Source organism: Panthera tigris, chromosome F3 (genome assembly GCF_018350195.1).
Source record: "Panthera tigris isolate Pti1 chromosome F3, P.tigris_Pti1_mat1.1, whole genome shotgun sequence".
Lineage (NCBI taxonomy): Eukaryota > Metazoa > Chordata > Mammalia > Carnivora > Felidae > Panthera > Panthera tigris.
The window spans coordinates 7964233-7981633 of NC_056678.1; the positions used below are offsets into that span (position 1 = coordinate 7964233).

Below are 17401 nucleotides of genomic sequence, written 5' to 3' on the forward strand. Positions count from 1 at the left end.
CCCAGGAACACTTCCAAAGCCCACGTTCCCCTTCCATCCTTCCTAAAGTCCCCTGAGCCAGGAGACACTCAGTTGGCTGCATTGAATTACCTGCTGTGTATCCACAGCTACCCATGCTCAATTAGTGTTTACGGACTTGAGTTTCCAGACAAGACTGGGTTTTAGCTCTCTTAAACTGAGAGTGAGTGCCTCTGGGAATAAACATCTCTTCCTGAATTATGCATTTCTTTGCCCTCTGATTCAGCTCTAAGGTCTTCCCAATCTATTCCTCTTGTCTTCATGGTTGCAGTTAAAATCTACCTCATTTTAATTGATCTTTAGAAAAAACTAAGAATGTCATTCATTTCTGAATTCCAGAAACAAGTTGTACACACTCCAGGCCCTTCTCTGACCAACTTGGTCCCCTACTCTCCTTGAACCTCCTTTTCCCACCTGAGGCCGCCTCCCTGCCCCACCCCTGCCCCATTGTTACAGTCTCAGAAGTCACCAGCAGGCACCTGGCCCACGTTCAGTGTATGCCAGTCCATCATGTGACACAGCAGCCTGGCTGTTTGGCAGCCTTGGATGCCTCTTTTTTCTCTTTTTCAGTGTTGCAGGACTCTAGTTAGTTACTCCAATCAAATTGCCTGAGAAGCCATTTTTGTCACTTTTATGTTGATTTCTTTCTGGGCAGAGGAGTGTTGAATGAGCTTTTACGAAACTAAAGAGAGCAAATCCAGTAATGAAAACCTGCCTGTAATCCCCGAGACATGGGGTACGTATTCCACTGAAGAATTGCTGGAAAACCTCCAGATTAGGGGTCATAATAAGACTTACTAAAGTCCTGTCACATATCAAAACATTAGCCATTAAAAAAAAAAAAAAGATATTTTCAGCACATTGGCAGTATAATTGGAGCTAATGGTAATAGTTGCAACTGGCAGTAAGGTGTTTTATGTACTTGACTTTTATATGAGATCAATGTTAGTATTATTTCCATTTTACACATAAGGAAACTGAGGCATAGAAAGGAGAAATCATGTGCCTAAGGTCCCATTTTATTTTTTTTATTTTTATTTTTTTTAACGTTTATTTATTTTTGAGACAGAGAGAGACAGAGCATGAACGGGGGAGGGGCAGAGAGAGAGGGAGACACAGAATCTGAAACAGGCTCCAGGCTCTGAGCTGTCAGCACAGAGCCCGACGCGGGGCTTGAACTCACGAACCGTGAGATCATGACCTGAGCCGAAGTCAGACGCTTAACCAACTGAACCACCCAGGTGCCCCTAAGGTCCCATTTTAATAAAAGATATGTGTTGTGCTAGTTCTTGGCAGAATGCCCCATGCATGTGATTTTAATCAGTATTTTTGCATCTTTATAAATCATGCATTTAGCAGAGACCTTAGACAATGAGAGCATCCATCCTCTTCAGTTTAACTCCTCTGCTTCTTAAATGAAATGAAATGAAAAAATTCTGAAATCATGGTAGTATTACTGTGCATAAAACATAGCTATTGTATAGTATCTGTTTTGAAATTTGGCAAAGCGTGATTGGTTGTTCTCAGCAAGAGCACTGAAGAATAAGGGCCGGCACTCTTCCTGGTCCTACGCACAGGTGTTACATTGTGATGAAATAAGACTCTGGTTTTGGTTATACCTCCAGGACCATGAGCAAGTTGCCTTCTCAGTCATTCATCTATCCATTCATTCTGTTAACAGATGTTTATTGTACCCTTCCAATGCACTAGTGATGAAGCACTGATAGAAATGACTTCATCTGATTTGGATCGTTAAAAACTCCTCCTGGCTGCTGTTGGGAAAAGAGATTGGAGAATTGAGTCAGGGAAACCAGTTGGTAGGGCTGTTGGGTTACCCCCAGCTAGGAGATAAAGGTGGCCTGGCCTGGGGAAGGTAGACAGAAATGAGCATATTCAGAAATATATTTTGGAGATAGGACTGGCAGACCTTGATTATGTATTGCCTGTGGGAGTGGGTTGGGGGAAAGAGAGAAAGCAAGGATGACCCCCAGGGTTTCAGTCTGAGCAACTGAATGGAGCGTGTTTCGTTTACTGAGATGGAAAGGATAATGGAGAAACAGGCTTGGCATTTGGGGAAGATGAAGAGCTCTGTTGTGGGCACAGTAAACTCTGTTTTGTGCTTATTAAATATGCCAGCAGAGAGATTAATTTAGGTCTGACCTCTCCTAGGAGTCTAAAACTCTGAGAAGAGTCAAGCCTGCAGATAGGATTTGGGGGATCATCAGCTTAGAGATGGAATTTACAGCCATGGAGCTGGATACAGTCCTCACGGGAGTGAGTGCAGCTATAGAAGGGGGCCCAGGACCAAGTTCAGGGGCTTTTCAACATTTAGAGGCTTTGTAGAAATAGAGAAACTAGTGAGGGAGACTGAGAAGGAGGAACACCTGAGGTAGGAAAAAGGAGGAGAGAAAGGTTTTGTCTGAGCTTGCTGAGGAAGACAGATGGAGCCACTGGCTTTGGGAGCAGAGTTCTTTGGTGAACTTAATAAGAGCACCATCAGCCAGATCGAAGTGGATTGAAAAATGAGTGGTTAGGGGCGCCTGGGTGGCTCAGTCGGTTAAGCGTCCGACTTCGGCTCAGGTCATGATCTCACGGTTTGTGAGCTCGAGCCCCTCTGTGCTGACAGCTCAGAGCCTAGAGCCTGCTTCGGAGTCTGTGTCTCTTCTCTTTGCCCCTCCCCAACTTGTGCTCTGTCTCTCTATACTCTCAAAAAAATAAATAAATGTAAAAAAAAATTTTTTTTAATGAGTGGTTAGGCTGAAAAGGTAGAGATGAGTATTTATAACTCATTCTAAACATTCTGCTTTGAAGAGAAACAAAGAAATGGAGTGGTAGCCATAGCGGGAGACAGAAACCAAACTTATTAGAGAAACAAAGAGTTGTCTGGTAGCACAGAGTGTTCATAAGAGGCTTGTGATCATAATTTTAAATTCAAAGGGATCACCGTGACTGTGAGATTTTCTCCAGCAACCTTTAGCTGGAAGGTTAGGGAAGCATGGGGTTGAATTCCACTGGGTTGAGATTTTATCAGCAAAATGGTACAGAGAGAAAGAGATGACCATGAGACATAAACTTGATAAAGCAGGAACTCACCACAAGAGGTTTGAGATGGACATGCAGACGGGGTAAGGTCAGGGATTTAGAAATCTCAATGAGGTCAAAGTAGGGGTGTGACACAAGCGAGCTGGGAGGAGAGGAAGTAGAGTTCAGAAACGGAGAGTCTTAAAATCACCATTTCCTATGTGCAGTTACTGGAGATGAAGTTTTGGAGTGATGCGAGTCCAGAGCTGACGGCCAAGAAAGAATTCTTGAGACGTCTTTGGTGCAAAAAGGTGATTTTATTAAAGCACAGGTACAGGACCTGTGGGCAGAAAGAGCTGCAGTAGGGTTGTGAAGAGTGACTGGTTATAGACTATGGAGTTGAGGGAGATAAAGTCAAGACGAAGTTTCTTAAAGGGATTTCCACATGCTAAAGAACACTCACAGATTACTGGAGGCCTAACTATGATCAAGTAAGGTTGTTTTTCCCTCTAGCAAAGTATTATCATTAGGACAGTAAGGAGTTCCTGGAGATTAGGCTATTGATAAGATTGCCTTTTTTTCTGGTAATTTACTAAGATATTTGTAAACTGATGGAGACTCTATCAGTTTAACCATTTTTCTGTCCCTGCCTTTGTTCTTGGGCAACCAGGAGTGCCTGAGGAGTATCACACATATCCAAACTGGGCAGGGTAGGGGGAGGTTGCTCAGCTTGCATTATGCTCCCTCATCACTGGTAATAAGATCTAGACTGTGATGGGGGTGGGTTACTAAAAAGAAAAGGAGGGAAGGATCAGTGGGGGTATTTGGGCAGAGCAGCTGAGGGGCTAGTGTGTGGAGTGGATTCTCCTTGTCCTTGTGGTTGTGGCAATCAGCGGCAATCATGCAGGAAAGTGGTGAGGAATAGAGAAGGCAGTTGACTATAGTCTTTAATGAATGATCAAGAACCAGGAGGTTGACAAAGGATAACAGCAAGCACTAGTGATGGGGGACACAGCCAAATGTCATGGACTTCACTGTAGCTTGGGATTTTGAGAGATGAAGGAAAAGTAGTTTGGAAGTGCAAATGGAAGCAAGGACAACACTCACCTCACTTTGTAGCCCTGAGGTCCTAGGAGTGTAAGAGATAAGTCTGAAAATGGGTTAATGGCATCAGAATCACTGAGAACTTTGATGGAATGGCTTGTTTCAGACTGATCCTCCAGCAAAAGACTATAAAAGCAGGATAAAATACAGCCACACAAAAGAAGACCATTCAAATCTACCAGAGAGCAATTAAAGCCTCCAGTCTTTGTGGGGCGTCGATCTGACCTATGGAAGACTTGTTAGGATGGGCCCTGTATTCACTGCCAACTTTCTTTGGAGGCATTTCTCACTTACATCTCAGGGACTAGAGATCAAGCAGAAAGCAAAAGCCTCGACTTTGCTAGCATATCACTGGGCTGAGGAGACAAAAACTGGAATTTTGCATAAAGCCCATTATGCAATCAGAAATTACCAGGCAAGTCACAGGAACAAATAACAGAGCCAACAGAAGAAAGTCATTAGAAACAAATCTACAGAGATCCAGATATTGGAGAGGGACTTTGACACCACAAGTAATTAGTGTGTTTAAGAAAATAGATAACAGGGTGGATTTTCACCGAGGAACTAGAATCTATTTTTTAAAAAATCAACTGGGAATTCCGGAACTGAGAAATAGGGAAGTTGTAATGTAGAATTCCATGGAAAGGTTTAATTGCAGATTAGATACACAGAAGGGGGGTGGGCAGTAATGGATTGTTAGTCAGTAGAATGTATCCACAGAGGTAAATCACAAAGAAGAGGATGGAAAACAAAGATAAGATCTTAAGAAACATAGGGAATGTGGTTAAGAAATCTAATGTTAGTGTGGTTGGCATGGAAGAACTATAAGGAAAGGAGAAAAAGTAATATTTGAAGAGATGCTGTTTATAACTTTTCCAAACGAACAAAACGCATCAAGGTAATCTACAACCACCAAGAAAGATAAATACAAAGAGAAGCATAATCGTATCATAGGAAAACTGATGGAAACCAAAGATAAAGAAAAAAAGCTTTTTAAAACACCAGGAGCAAAAGACATATTACATCTAAAGGAACAACAGTGAAATGGATAATTGACTTTTCAACAGAACTTACCGAAGCCAGAAGACAATGAAATGGCATCTGTAAAGATCTGAAAGAAAATATTTGCTAACCTGAAATTCTGTGCCTAGAAACCATGGCCTTCAAAACTGAAGGCAAAATTGAGATATTTTCATACAGTCACAAACTGAGAGAATTTATTGGCAAAAGATTTATTTTTAAAAACCAGTAATAAGGTGAATTTTTAGTCAGAAGGAAACTGATTCTAGATGTATGCAAAGTTAGGAAGGAAGGAATGAAAATGTTGGGACGGGTAAATAAGTGGGCAAGTATAAATGAATGTTGACCACACAAACAACAGTAGTAATGTCTTCTGGGGTTGGAAATATGTGTAGAATTAAAACAGCACAAAAAGCAACAGGGAGTAAATGGAGTTAAAAATGCGTAAGGTCTTAACATTGTCCAGAATGTGGCAAAAATAGCAATTTCAGGCAATCTATAGTGATTCAAGGACACAGTTTACTATAATCACTAAAAGGGCAGGTTGGATAAGTTGAAAACTAATTTCAAGGTGATGTGTTAAATCCAAATATATTAGTAATTATATTAAATGTAATTTGGTTAAATTCTGCTACTAAAAGACAACACTTATCAGGCTGGATTGAAAAGAGATTGCTCATAAGAGATCATAAGAGATTGATTTTATATGTTAGGACACAAAAAGTTTGACAGCAATGGTGCACCAATCTGTATCCAACTGGGAGATAGATATTGCACAGTAACCTAAAATGAGGGAAGTATAATCTAAAACATTTATTTATTTTTGAGACAGAGCATGAACGGGGGAGGGTCAGAGAGAGAGGGAGACACAGAATCCGAAACAGGCTCCAGGCTCTGAGCTGTCAGCACAGAGCCTGACGCGGGGCTCGAACTCACGGACCGCGAGATCATGACCTGAGCTGAAGTCGGCCGCTTAACCGACTGAGACACCTAGGCGCCCCGAGGGAAGTATAATCTAAAGAATTACTTACCTCTGATTCAGAAGTGACTCCAAGGTATAAGACAGCTCAATATGTTATCCTAGGGGTGAGGGAGAACACCAAAGGCTGGGGTCCAGTTGCACTAAAGAATATGCAGATATCCAGCCACACTGGATAGCAGAGAAGTTCTGGCTGGTTTGTCTGTAGTCACTGGGCAAGTAGAAAGCAGCCCTCCAGAGTGCAGGCAGTCTGCAATTGGTGCCCAGGTGTGTGGGCCTGCAGAGGGAATGGGGGCTGATGATGACTTTTCTTTGTGGAGTGTTGCCAGAAAAAATAGAAGACACCCATAGTGTATAGTATAGTATAGTATAGTATAGTATAGTATAGTATAAGTGTGTGCCAACACACTAGTGTGGGATATACTTATACTAAAAAAATTTTATTTGTTGTTTATAACAAATTCAAATTTAACTGGAAGTCTTGTTTTCTTCTTCTAAATCTTTCAGGTAGGATTATAAGATGCAGGCAAGGTATAGGCGAGCTGCAGCAGGTCACTAGGCACACAAGTAAGCAGAGGAAATGGGGACTCCGGGGCAGGCAAGAACTCTCGGGCATTGTGTCCATGTGGCTGCAAGGTCACTGAGGGACCATGTGTTCTATGTGTGTGGGTAGGGCGGAGCACCACCAGTGTCCTCACATCCACACCTCTGCTGCACCCACAGCAGCTAGAAACAGCAGGAGAGCCCCTCCCTCCTGCGCGGTCCCTCCAATGCCACTACTGGGGAACCTTACCCTCCTGCCCACTGTGCAGGAGAATTCTTCAAGGAACTCCCTCAATTATAACTGAGCAAGTACTAAAAAATGAATTTGGAGCCAAGAGCCAATAAATTGATAACTGGTACATGAAGCCTTATTCTTTCCCCTGCCAACCGCAGAAAATGTTTTTCTTTACCCATTGTATTAGGTAAGGTCCCCTTCCTTTGATGTTAAATATGAATCAAGTCAAGTTAATGATGCACCGTTTCCAGAGTAAATGACAGACGATACTAGTTTAGGTAATTTTACAGGATCATGGAATTTGGCAACTCATCTACCCAGCTCCCTTGTTGTTTTTATTTTAGTCATTTGAAACAAACAAAAAAAAGTTGGAGAAATAAGTTTAAGAGAATTCCACTGAACTGCATCCTGTTTCATGGCTACTGGTGGGAAGAGTCATTTATTTATCCCTTGCTTATCTGTGTGAAAAGAATAACAACAACTTTTCAGTGTTCTGGGTCTTTTTATAATTTTTAATTTGGGTATCAAACTGTCAACTTGAAGTTTCAGTAGGTTGTGAACCAAATTCTTTCTTGACAGGTAGCATCCCTGAGGATATTTTACAACTGTGATTACATGTTTCTAACAAAAAGGTTGAAAATAGAGAAACTCTCAAGTTGAAAAAGGAATGGGCATATGTAGAGGTTAGCGAAACTGCCCCCACCAGCCAGTTGTGAATCCGTATTTTTAGAAGCAGGTAATGTTTTTTCCCCAGGGTATTGCATCTTTGTTTTAGATCAGTTTATGAAAAGCTTGTTTAGAAACTCTATTGTGTTGTAGAGCAAAAGATTTCCCTTTGAATTTTTTTAATTAAATTAAGTGCTTTTTATTGAGGTATAATTGATATTATATGTCATAAGCTATATTAGTTTCAGGTGTACAATGTTGTACAAGTGTATATGTTGTGAAATGATCACCACATTAAGTCAGGTCAACAGTGGTCACTATACATAGTTACAAGTTTTTTTTTACTTTTTGTGATAAGAACTTTCAAGATTTACTCTCTTAGCAACTTTCAAATATGCAGTACGGTATTATCACTATGGTCACTGTGTTGTACATGTCCATGACTCCTTTATTTTATAGTTAAGTTTGTACTTTTTGACCTTCTTCACTCATTTTGCTCACCCCCTACCAATCTGTTCTCTGTATCTATGAACTTGGTATTTTGGTTGTTGTTTTTAGATTCCAAATGTAATGAAAGTGAGATCACATGATATTGGTCTTTCTCTGTCTGACTTAATTTCACTTAGTATAATACCCTCTAGGTCCATCCATGTTGTCGCAAGTGGCAAAATTTCATTCCTTTTAAGGCTGAATAATATTCCATTGGATAGATATATCACATCTTCTTTATCCATTCATCCGTCCATGTACACTTAAGTGGTTTCCATATCTTGTCTGTTGTGAACAATACCACAGTAAACATGGGGCACATATATGCTTTCAAGTTAGTGTTTTTATTTTCTTCAGATACATGCCCAGAAATGGAATTGCTGGATCATGGGATAGCTTTAATTTTAATATTTTGAGAAGCCTTCATACTGTTTCCCATAGTGGCTGCACCAATTTACCTTCCCACCAGCAATGTACAAGGTTGCCTTTTCTCCACATCTGTGCTAGCATTCAACTCTTGTCTTTTGGATGACAGTCATTATGACAGATGTAAAGTGATAATCTCATTGGGGTTTTGATTTGCACATATCCTTGATGATTAGTAATGCTGAACATCTTTTCATGTATATGTTGGCTGTGTGTCTTCTGTGGACAAATGTCTATCCACATTTGGACAAATGTTCCTCCACCTACATTTTAATTGTATTGTTTGGTGTTTGTTTGTTTGTTTGTTTGTTTGTTTGTTTTTCTATTTGAGTTTATGAGCTATTTATATATTTTGGATATATATTCACCTCTTATCAGATATATGATTTGCAAATATTGCCTGCCATTCAGCAGTTTGCCTTTTTTATTTTGTTGATCGTTTCCTTTGCTGTGCAAAAGCTTTTTTTTAGGTTGATACAGTCCCACTTGTTTATTTTTACTTTTGTTGCCTTGAATACTTTAATAGTATTTAAATTTTATTGGCTTCTAAGTATAAGGTTTATAGTTATTTCCAAAAATAAAAGTAATCCTGCTGGAGATTTGAGAGAAACCCCTCAAATTCTTTACTAATTAAACTTTCATATATAACAGCTTACATACAATGTTAGGCCAAACGAGAAACCCATGAAAATAGATAAGAGAATTCAGTCAGTTTCTCAGGATAGATACTAGTTTCTGGAAACTTCTGGATTAGATTGGAGGCCTTCTGAGGCATTTCTTTTAATCCATCAGAAATAATCACTTGTGCATGTGCCTGAGAACTGTGTAATCTGAAGTCATGATTATGAAAAGTTGAAGCTTGGCGTAAATACTTTCTTCTATGCAAATCAGGACATAGTGTTTTTGTTTGTTTTTAATAAGTTGTTCCCATTATCTGTACTGGCAACCACGAGAGGAACTAGACAATGTGTGTCCTAATAACAAGACGCCTAAGAAATTCATGACATTGATCCCTGGGTCCACACAGTCCTTCACTGAAAGGAAAACAGGTCACCATCAGTTTTTAAGGGTAGCAACAAACATGACAGCCGACACCCACCACCCACATTACTTTTAGTGCTCAATGGGCCATTAAAAAAAATGCTTTCTTTTGTTACCAAAGACCCTATGACTTTCAAAATCTTTCTACTCTTCCCTGATTTAAGTCATACAGCCAGTCTTCACCAATTGATATAGAACATGTGTCATTACATAAAGCTGCAGTTAAGTTTCCATGTATTTTATGCTGAAAAGTAGTTGGGCCAACTGTCACTCACCTCGATATTACTTTGTAGACAATGGGATTTGGACTGCATCAACTAAGATTAAAAATTTTTAATAAGGTAGAGAATCAGGTTACCACTCCAACTTTCTGTGTAATCATTGCTTACAGCATTTTCTCTTGTTAGAGAACCTGCTTCTTTTAGGTCTGTCCATTTTCCTTCTGAACATATAACTACACATGCTCTCCATACCTCTCTAGATCCTGATGTCTTCTCTTTTAGAATAAGATCTTGCCTTCTACTTCCTTTCCATGGTCTAGGAACATTTGCCATTTCAAATTTTCTGAGTTATTCAGACTGAAAGAATATTTAGGGGCCTTGTTGAATTACACACTGAGTTTTTGGCTAGATGCAATGTGCCAACATCAATCAGGAAGAATTTCATTTTAAAAATGGAATATTTTTTCTTGGTGCCGCAAGATTGATTTGCCATGGAATTTTTAGTAATTTTGAAAACAAAAACATATGAAGGTAGTTCACTCATTCACTCATAGAACAAGTATTTATTGAGTCCCTCTGGGTGTGGGGAAGCCTCAAAAGGTTTGCAACTAACAAAGAAGACAAATACTAAGCAAGAAATGGCTCTTGTGAGGAACAGTTCCAAAGGCACAGAGATTCACATTTCCAGGCACTTCGCTGATGCAGGTGCCTCAAACTTTTCACTGGTTCAGAGCTCAAAACAACCCCGGTCTTTAATTTCATCCCTATTTTACGGAAAAGCAGACTGTGTACAAGAAGCTGCATGATTTTCCCAAGGACACTCAGCTAATAAGTGGCAGAAGCAGGGTTTGAACCACTCTAGTCTACACTGGGGACTAACTAGCAGTGTCTTTTATGGAATTTTTCTTCCAGAGCCTTCCTTTCCCTGCCACCTCCGAGCCCTGTCCCATCTCTGGTTAGGTTTATTGGAACTGGAGGCTGAAAAGGAACTAAGCAGAGGAGGAGTTAGAGCCCATCAGATGCTAGGGTGTCTAGAGAGGTGAACTTCTGGAACCCTCTTATGTTGAATGTAAGGTTGCCTACAGTGTGCATTCAAATAAACTCTCCCTGGGTTGGTTAAGTTGGCAGAGTAGCAGGAGGACCCTATGTTTGCCTTGTCCCTCGAACACAGTTAGATAAATACCAAATCATTCTAAATACCCAAGAAATAACTCTGAGGACTGAGAGAACAAATTGCCCAACTAGAGGGAAGTTAGGAGGGGCAGAAACATGACTGAGGGGAGAAAAGAATCACCAGTGCTGCAGAGGAAGGAGCTCTGACCACAGAGAGAAGAGAGAGAGAGCGCGCGCAAGAATGAGCAGCGCACAGGGGACTGCACAAGAAAAACACTTCCCCAAAACCATTGACAGGAAAAATGAGAGGGACTGATTATCACAAGCTTTTACAAGTAGAAGAGCTCAAAGTCTGAAGTTTAGAAGTCTGTGCCATGGCCAGGTGGAGGCTGATGGGCATAGTGGTGCTCCTGTGGAGGAGGGCAGAGGCCTGGGAGCAGAGAACATGGTCTGAGAATCCCCTGGGTAGCACTGGGAGAGGCAGTTCCCAGTGCATTTGGGAGAGGTGGCACTGCCTCTCAGGTGACAAAAGAGCTGACTAGTGGGCACCATTGAGATGCCCCATGCATTAGCATAGGGGCAGAGACACCATCTAAAGGCAGCTAACCTGGATGCCAGCTTTTTTCTGTGCTTTACCATAAACTCCAAGTCCGTGCATGTTCATGTGACTGCCCTTCTGGGACAAACTGGCACCAACCATGGCAGAGCGAGGCCCTCCTCAGAGGTCAGTGCGCATCTGTGCCATGCCAGATCCTTAAAATTTGGAGTTTTGAAACCCAGCTGGCATTCCTGAGATAAAAAAAAAAAAAAAAAAAAAAAAAAAAAAACAGCAAAAAACAGGAGCACTCCACCACTGGGTGGTCAGAAGGCTCAGACACAGGGTGAAGGTGGCAATCTGAGTGATGCCTGGGACACATGAGGTGAGACCGTTCACTCTGCTGTAAAGGCTTTCTGAATAGCACTGGGCAGGAACTTCCTTCTCCCGGGGATAGAGAGCCAGCTGATACTATCCCCCACCGCTATCAGTATGGATAGACTTTAGTGAGCAGCGCAGTGCCCACAGTGGAGGCTTGAGCCATGTACACTAAGCCCTGCCTCCTTGCACTCTGCAGGTGCTTTTTTCATAGGGCAAGTGTGCCTGAGAACCAGAGCAATGGGACCAGCACAGACCCGCCGCTGCACCCCTCAAGTATACTGACCAGAGAGTGCTGCAAAGCTTCAATTCTAGTGGAAACTGGACCCAGCCTCTTTTAACAAGCAGACCAAAACACACCTAGTTAAAACTTGCCACACACTGGAAAGGTCCAAACACTACCCACTGCAGACAAGGTGAAACCCTGCAGAGGACTGACCCGAGAGGAAAAGCAGCTAAAACACAGCAGCAGAGTGCACACTGCATACACCAAAAACACTTCCTGAAGTGCCAGGCCCTGGTCAGTATATGGCCTCTTCTTAAAATAGCCATTACTCTCAGGAGCAAGAAATATAACAGGCTTTCCTAACACACAGGAGACAGGGACTTAGACAAAATGCCAGGATGGAGGAATTCATCCCAAAACAAAGAACAAGAAAAGGTCATGGGGCAGGGATCTAACTGAAACAGATACAAGTAATATGCCTGAGTCAGAATTGAAAACAACAATCATAAGGATACTAGCTGAGCTAAAGAAAAGGATAAAAAAAAATAAAAAATAAAAAAAATAAAGAAAAGGATAAAAGACATCAGGAAGTCCATCACTGCAGAGATAAAAGACCTAAAATCTAGGTAGGCTGAAATAAAAATTGCTATAACTGAGATGCAAAACTGATTGGATGTAATGACCACAAGGATGGAAGAATCAGAGGAATGAATGAGTAATGTAGAAGGTAAAATTATGGAAAATAATGAAGCTGAAAAGAAGAGGGAAAGAAAAATATTGGATAACAAATATAGACATAGGGAACTCAGAGACTCCATAAAATGTAATAGCATTAGTATCATGGGAATCCAGAAGAAGAGAGGGGAAAAAGGGACAGAAGGCTTATTTGACCAAATTATAACTGAAAATATTCCTGATCTGTGAAAGGAAACAGATATCCAATTCCAGGAGGCACAGAGAATTCCCATCAAAATCAACAAAAGCAGGCCAACACTGAGACATATTGTAGTAAAACTTGCAAAATACAGACATAGTGAGAAAATCTTGAAAGCAGCAAGGGGAAAAAAATTCCTAACCTACAAAGGAAGACAAATATAAGGTTAGCAACAGATTCATCCATAGAAACTTGGCAGGCCAGAAGGGAGTGGTATGATGCATTCAGTGTACTGAATGGGAAAAAGTATGCAGCCAAGAATACTTTATCCAGCAAGGCTGTCATTCAGAATAGAAGAAGAGATCGTTTGCCAGGCAAACAAAAACTTAAAGGAATTTGTAATTACTAAACCAGCCCTGCAAGAAATATTAAAGGGGAATGTTTGAGTGAGAAAGTAACCAAAAGTGACAAAGACTAGAAAGGAATTGAGAAAATCTCCAGAAACACTGACTTTGCAGGTAATAAAATGACACTAAATTCATATCTATCAATAATTGCTCTAAATGTAAATAGTCTAAATGCTCCAATAAAAAGACATATGGTACCAGAATGGATAATAAAAAACAAGGCCCATCTTTATTCTGCCGACAAGAAACTCAATTTAGACCTAAAGACACCTACAGACTGAAAATAAGGGGATAGAGAACCATTTATCATGCTAATGGATGTTAAAAGAAAGCTGGAGTAGCCATACTTATATCAGACAAACTAGATTTTAAACCAAAGACTGTAACAAAAGATGAAGAAGGGCACTATATCATAATTAAGGGGTCTATTCAAGAAGATCTAACAATTTGTGCCCCCAGCCTGGAACACCCAAATACATAAATCAAATTAATCACAAACATAGAGAAACTCATTGATAATAATACAATAATATTAGGGGACTTTAACACTGCACTTATAGCAATGGACAGATGATCTAAGCAGAAAATCAATAAGGAAGCAAAGACTTTGAATGACACACTGGAGCAGATGGACTTAACAGATACATTCAGAACATTTCATCCTGAAGCAGCAGAATACACATTCTTCTCGAGTGCACATGGTACATTCTGTAGAATAGATCACATACTGGATCACAAATCAAGCCTCAAAAAATACAAAAAGATCGAGATCATACTGTGCATATTTTCTGACCACAATGCTATGAAACTTGAAGTCAACCACAAGAAAAAATCTGTAAAGGCCACAAATACATGGAGGTTAAAGAACATCCTACTAAAGACTGAGTGGCTTAAGCAGCAAATCAAAGAAGAAATTTAAAAAATACATGGAAGCAAATGAAAATGAAAACATGACAGTCCAAAACCTATGTGATACAGCAAAAATGGTCATAAGAGGGAAGTATACAGCAATACAGAGCTACCTCAAAAGCAAGAAAAGTCTCAAATACACAACTTAATCTTATACCTAAAGGAGCTAGAAAAGGAATAGCAAAAAAAAAAAAAAAAAAAAAAAAAAAGCCTAAAGCCAGCAGAAGGGAAATAATAAATATTAGAGCAGAAATAAATGATATAGAAACAAACTGAAAAAAACAGTAAAACAGACCAATGAAACTAGAAGCTCGTTCTTTGAAAGAATTAATACAATTGATAACCCCAGCCAGACTTATCAAAAAGGTAAGAGGAAGGACCCAAATAAATAAAATCACAAATGAAAGAGGAGTAATCATAACCAACACACATAAATACAAACAATTGTGAGAGAATACTATGAAAAATTATATGTGAAAAAAGTGGACAATCTAGAAGAATGGGTAAATTCCTAAAAACGTATAAACTACCAAAACTGAAATAGGAAGATGTAGAAAATTTGAACAGACCCATAACCAGTGAAGAGATTGAATTAGTAATCAAAATCCCTCAACAAACAAAACTCAAGGGGTAAATGGCTTCCCGGGGGAATTTCTACCAAATTAAAGAGAGTTAATACCTATTATTTTTAAACTGTTCCCAAAAATAGAAATGGAAGGAAAATTTCCAAACTCATTCTATGAGGCCAGCATTACCCTGATACCCAAACCAGATAAATACACTACTAGAAATAAGAATTACAGACCAATATCCCTGATGAACACAGATGCAAAAATTCTCAAGATATTAGCAAATCAAATCCAACAGTACATTAAAATAATTATTCACCACGACCAAGTGGGATTTATTCCCGGACTTCAGGATTGGTTCAATATTTGCAAATCAAATGCAATGCACTGCATTAATAAGGGCTAAGAACCATATGATCCTGTCAATAGAAGCACAAAAAGCACTTGACAAAGTACAGCATCCATTTTTTATAAGAATCCTCAACTATGTAGGGATACATGGAACATATCTCAACATCATAAAGGCCATATGTGAAAGACCCACAGCTAATGTCGTCCTCAATGGGGAAAAAATAGAGAACGTTTCCTCTGTGGTTTGGAACAAGAGAGGGATGTCCACTCTCACCCCTGTTATTTAACATAGTACTAGAAGTCCTAGTCTCAGCAATCAGACAACAAAAAGAAAGAAATGGCATCCAAATCAGCAAGGAAGAAGTCACCTTTTCGCTATTTGTAGATGACATGATACTGTATGTAGAAAACCTGAAAGACACCACCAAAAAATTGCTAGAAATAATATATGAATGCAACAAAGTCTCAGGATATAAAATCAATGTACAGAAATCTGTTGCATTTCTATATACCAATAATCAAGCACCAGAAAGAGAAATCAAGGAATCAATCCCATTTACAATTACATTAAAAACCATAAGATACCTAGTAATAAACCTAACCAAAGAGGTAAAAGATATGTACTCTGAAAACTACAGAACACTTAAGAAAGAAATTGAGGACACAAAGAAATGAAAAAACATTCCATGCTCATGGATAGGAAGAACAAACATTGTTAAAATGTCTGTACTACTCAAAGCAGTCTACACTTTCAGTGCAATCCCTATCAAAATACTACTAGCATTTTTCACAGAGCTAGAACAAACTATCCTAAAATTTGGATGGAACCACAAAAGACTTTGAATAGACAAAGCAAGACTGAAAAAGAAAAACAAAGCTGGCAGCATCACAATTCCAGACTTCAAGCCATATTACAAAGCTGTAGTCATCAAGACAGTATGGTACTGGCACAAAAACAGACACATAGACCAATGGAAAAGAATGGAAAACCCAGAAATAGACCCACAGCTATATGTTCAACGCATTTTCAACAAAGCAGGAGAGAATAACCAATGGAAAAAAGACAGTCTCTTCAACAAATGGTGTTGGGAAAACTGGACAGCAACATGCAGAAGAATGAAACTGGACCACTTCCTTATACTATATACAAAAATAAATCCAAAATGGATGAAAGACCTAAATGTGAGGTAGAAAACCATCAAAAGCTTAGAGAAGAACATAGATAACAACCTCTTTGACCTTGGCTCTAGCAACTTATTACTAGACACATCTCTGAAGGCTAGGGAAATAAAAGCAAAAATGAACCATTGAGATTTTACGAAGATAACTTCTGCACAGTGAAGGAAACAATCAACAAAACTAAAAGGCAATCTATGGCATGAGAGAAGATATTTGCAAATGACTTAATCTGATAAAGGGTTAGTATCCAAAATCTATCAAGAACTTATCAAACAACACCCCCAAAACAAATAATGCAGTTAAGAAATGGGCACAAGACATGAATGAATAGACATTTTTCCAAAGAAGACATCCAAATGGCTAATAGGCATGTGGAAAGATGCTCAGCATCACTCATAATCCGAGAAATACAAATAAAAAACCATGATGAGATACCACATCACACCTGGCAGAGTGGCTAACATTAACATCACAGGAAACAACAGATTTCAGTGAGGATGTGGAAAAAGGGGAGCCCCCTTACATTACTGGTGGGAATGCAAACTGGTGCAGCCGCTCTGGAAAACAGTATGGAATTTCCTCAAAAAGTTAAAAATAGAACTGCCCTATGACCCAGCAATTGCACTACTAGGTATTTACCCAAAGGATACAAAAATACTGATGCAAAGTGGCACATGTACCCTGATGTTTATAGCAGCATTATCAACAATAGCCAGATTATAGAAAGAAACAAGTGTCCATCGACTGATGAATTGGTAAAGAAGATGTGTGTGTGTGTGTGTGTGTGTGTATAAATTTGAAGTAAAAAAGTATATAAGTATGTGTGTGTATAATACACATAAATACATACACACACAATGGAATATTACTCAGCCATCAGAAAAAATAAAATCTTGCCATTTGCAATGATGTGGATGGAGCTAGAGTATATTACGCCAAGTGAAATCTGCCAGAGAAAGACAAATACCAAATGATTGCAATTATGTGTGGAATTCAAGAAACAAAACAGGTAAACACAGGGGAAGGAACTAAAGAGCATGTGGAAAACAGTAAGACACTCTTAAATCTAGAGAACAAATTTAAGATTCATTGAGGAG

General features: G+C 39.5%; 1 protein-coding gene across 3 annotated transcripts in view; it reads left to right on the top strand.

Annotated features, from left to right (window-relative positions):
* Nucleotides 1–17401, top strand: part of PLD5 (phospholipase D family member 5) — a 339966-nt gene that overhangs the window by 197797 nt on the left and 124768 nt on the right. Inside the window, exon 1 of one of the 3 annotated variants that reach the window (XM_042976135.1) lies at nucleotides 537–754. The exons of the other annotated variants lie outside the window; for them this stretch is intronic. Within the exon in view, the coding sequence (XP_042832069.1) occupies nucleotides 685–754 (70 nt within the window). The 5' untranslated portion in view covers nucleotides 537–684. Of the gene's footprint in view, nucleotides 1–536; nucleotides 755–17401 lie in introns of those variants that run through there. 3 annotated transcript variants of the gene reach the window in all.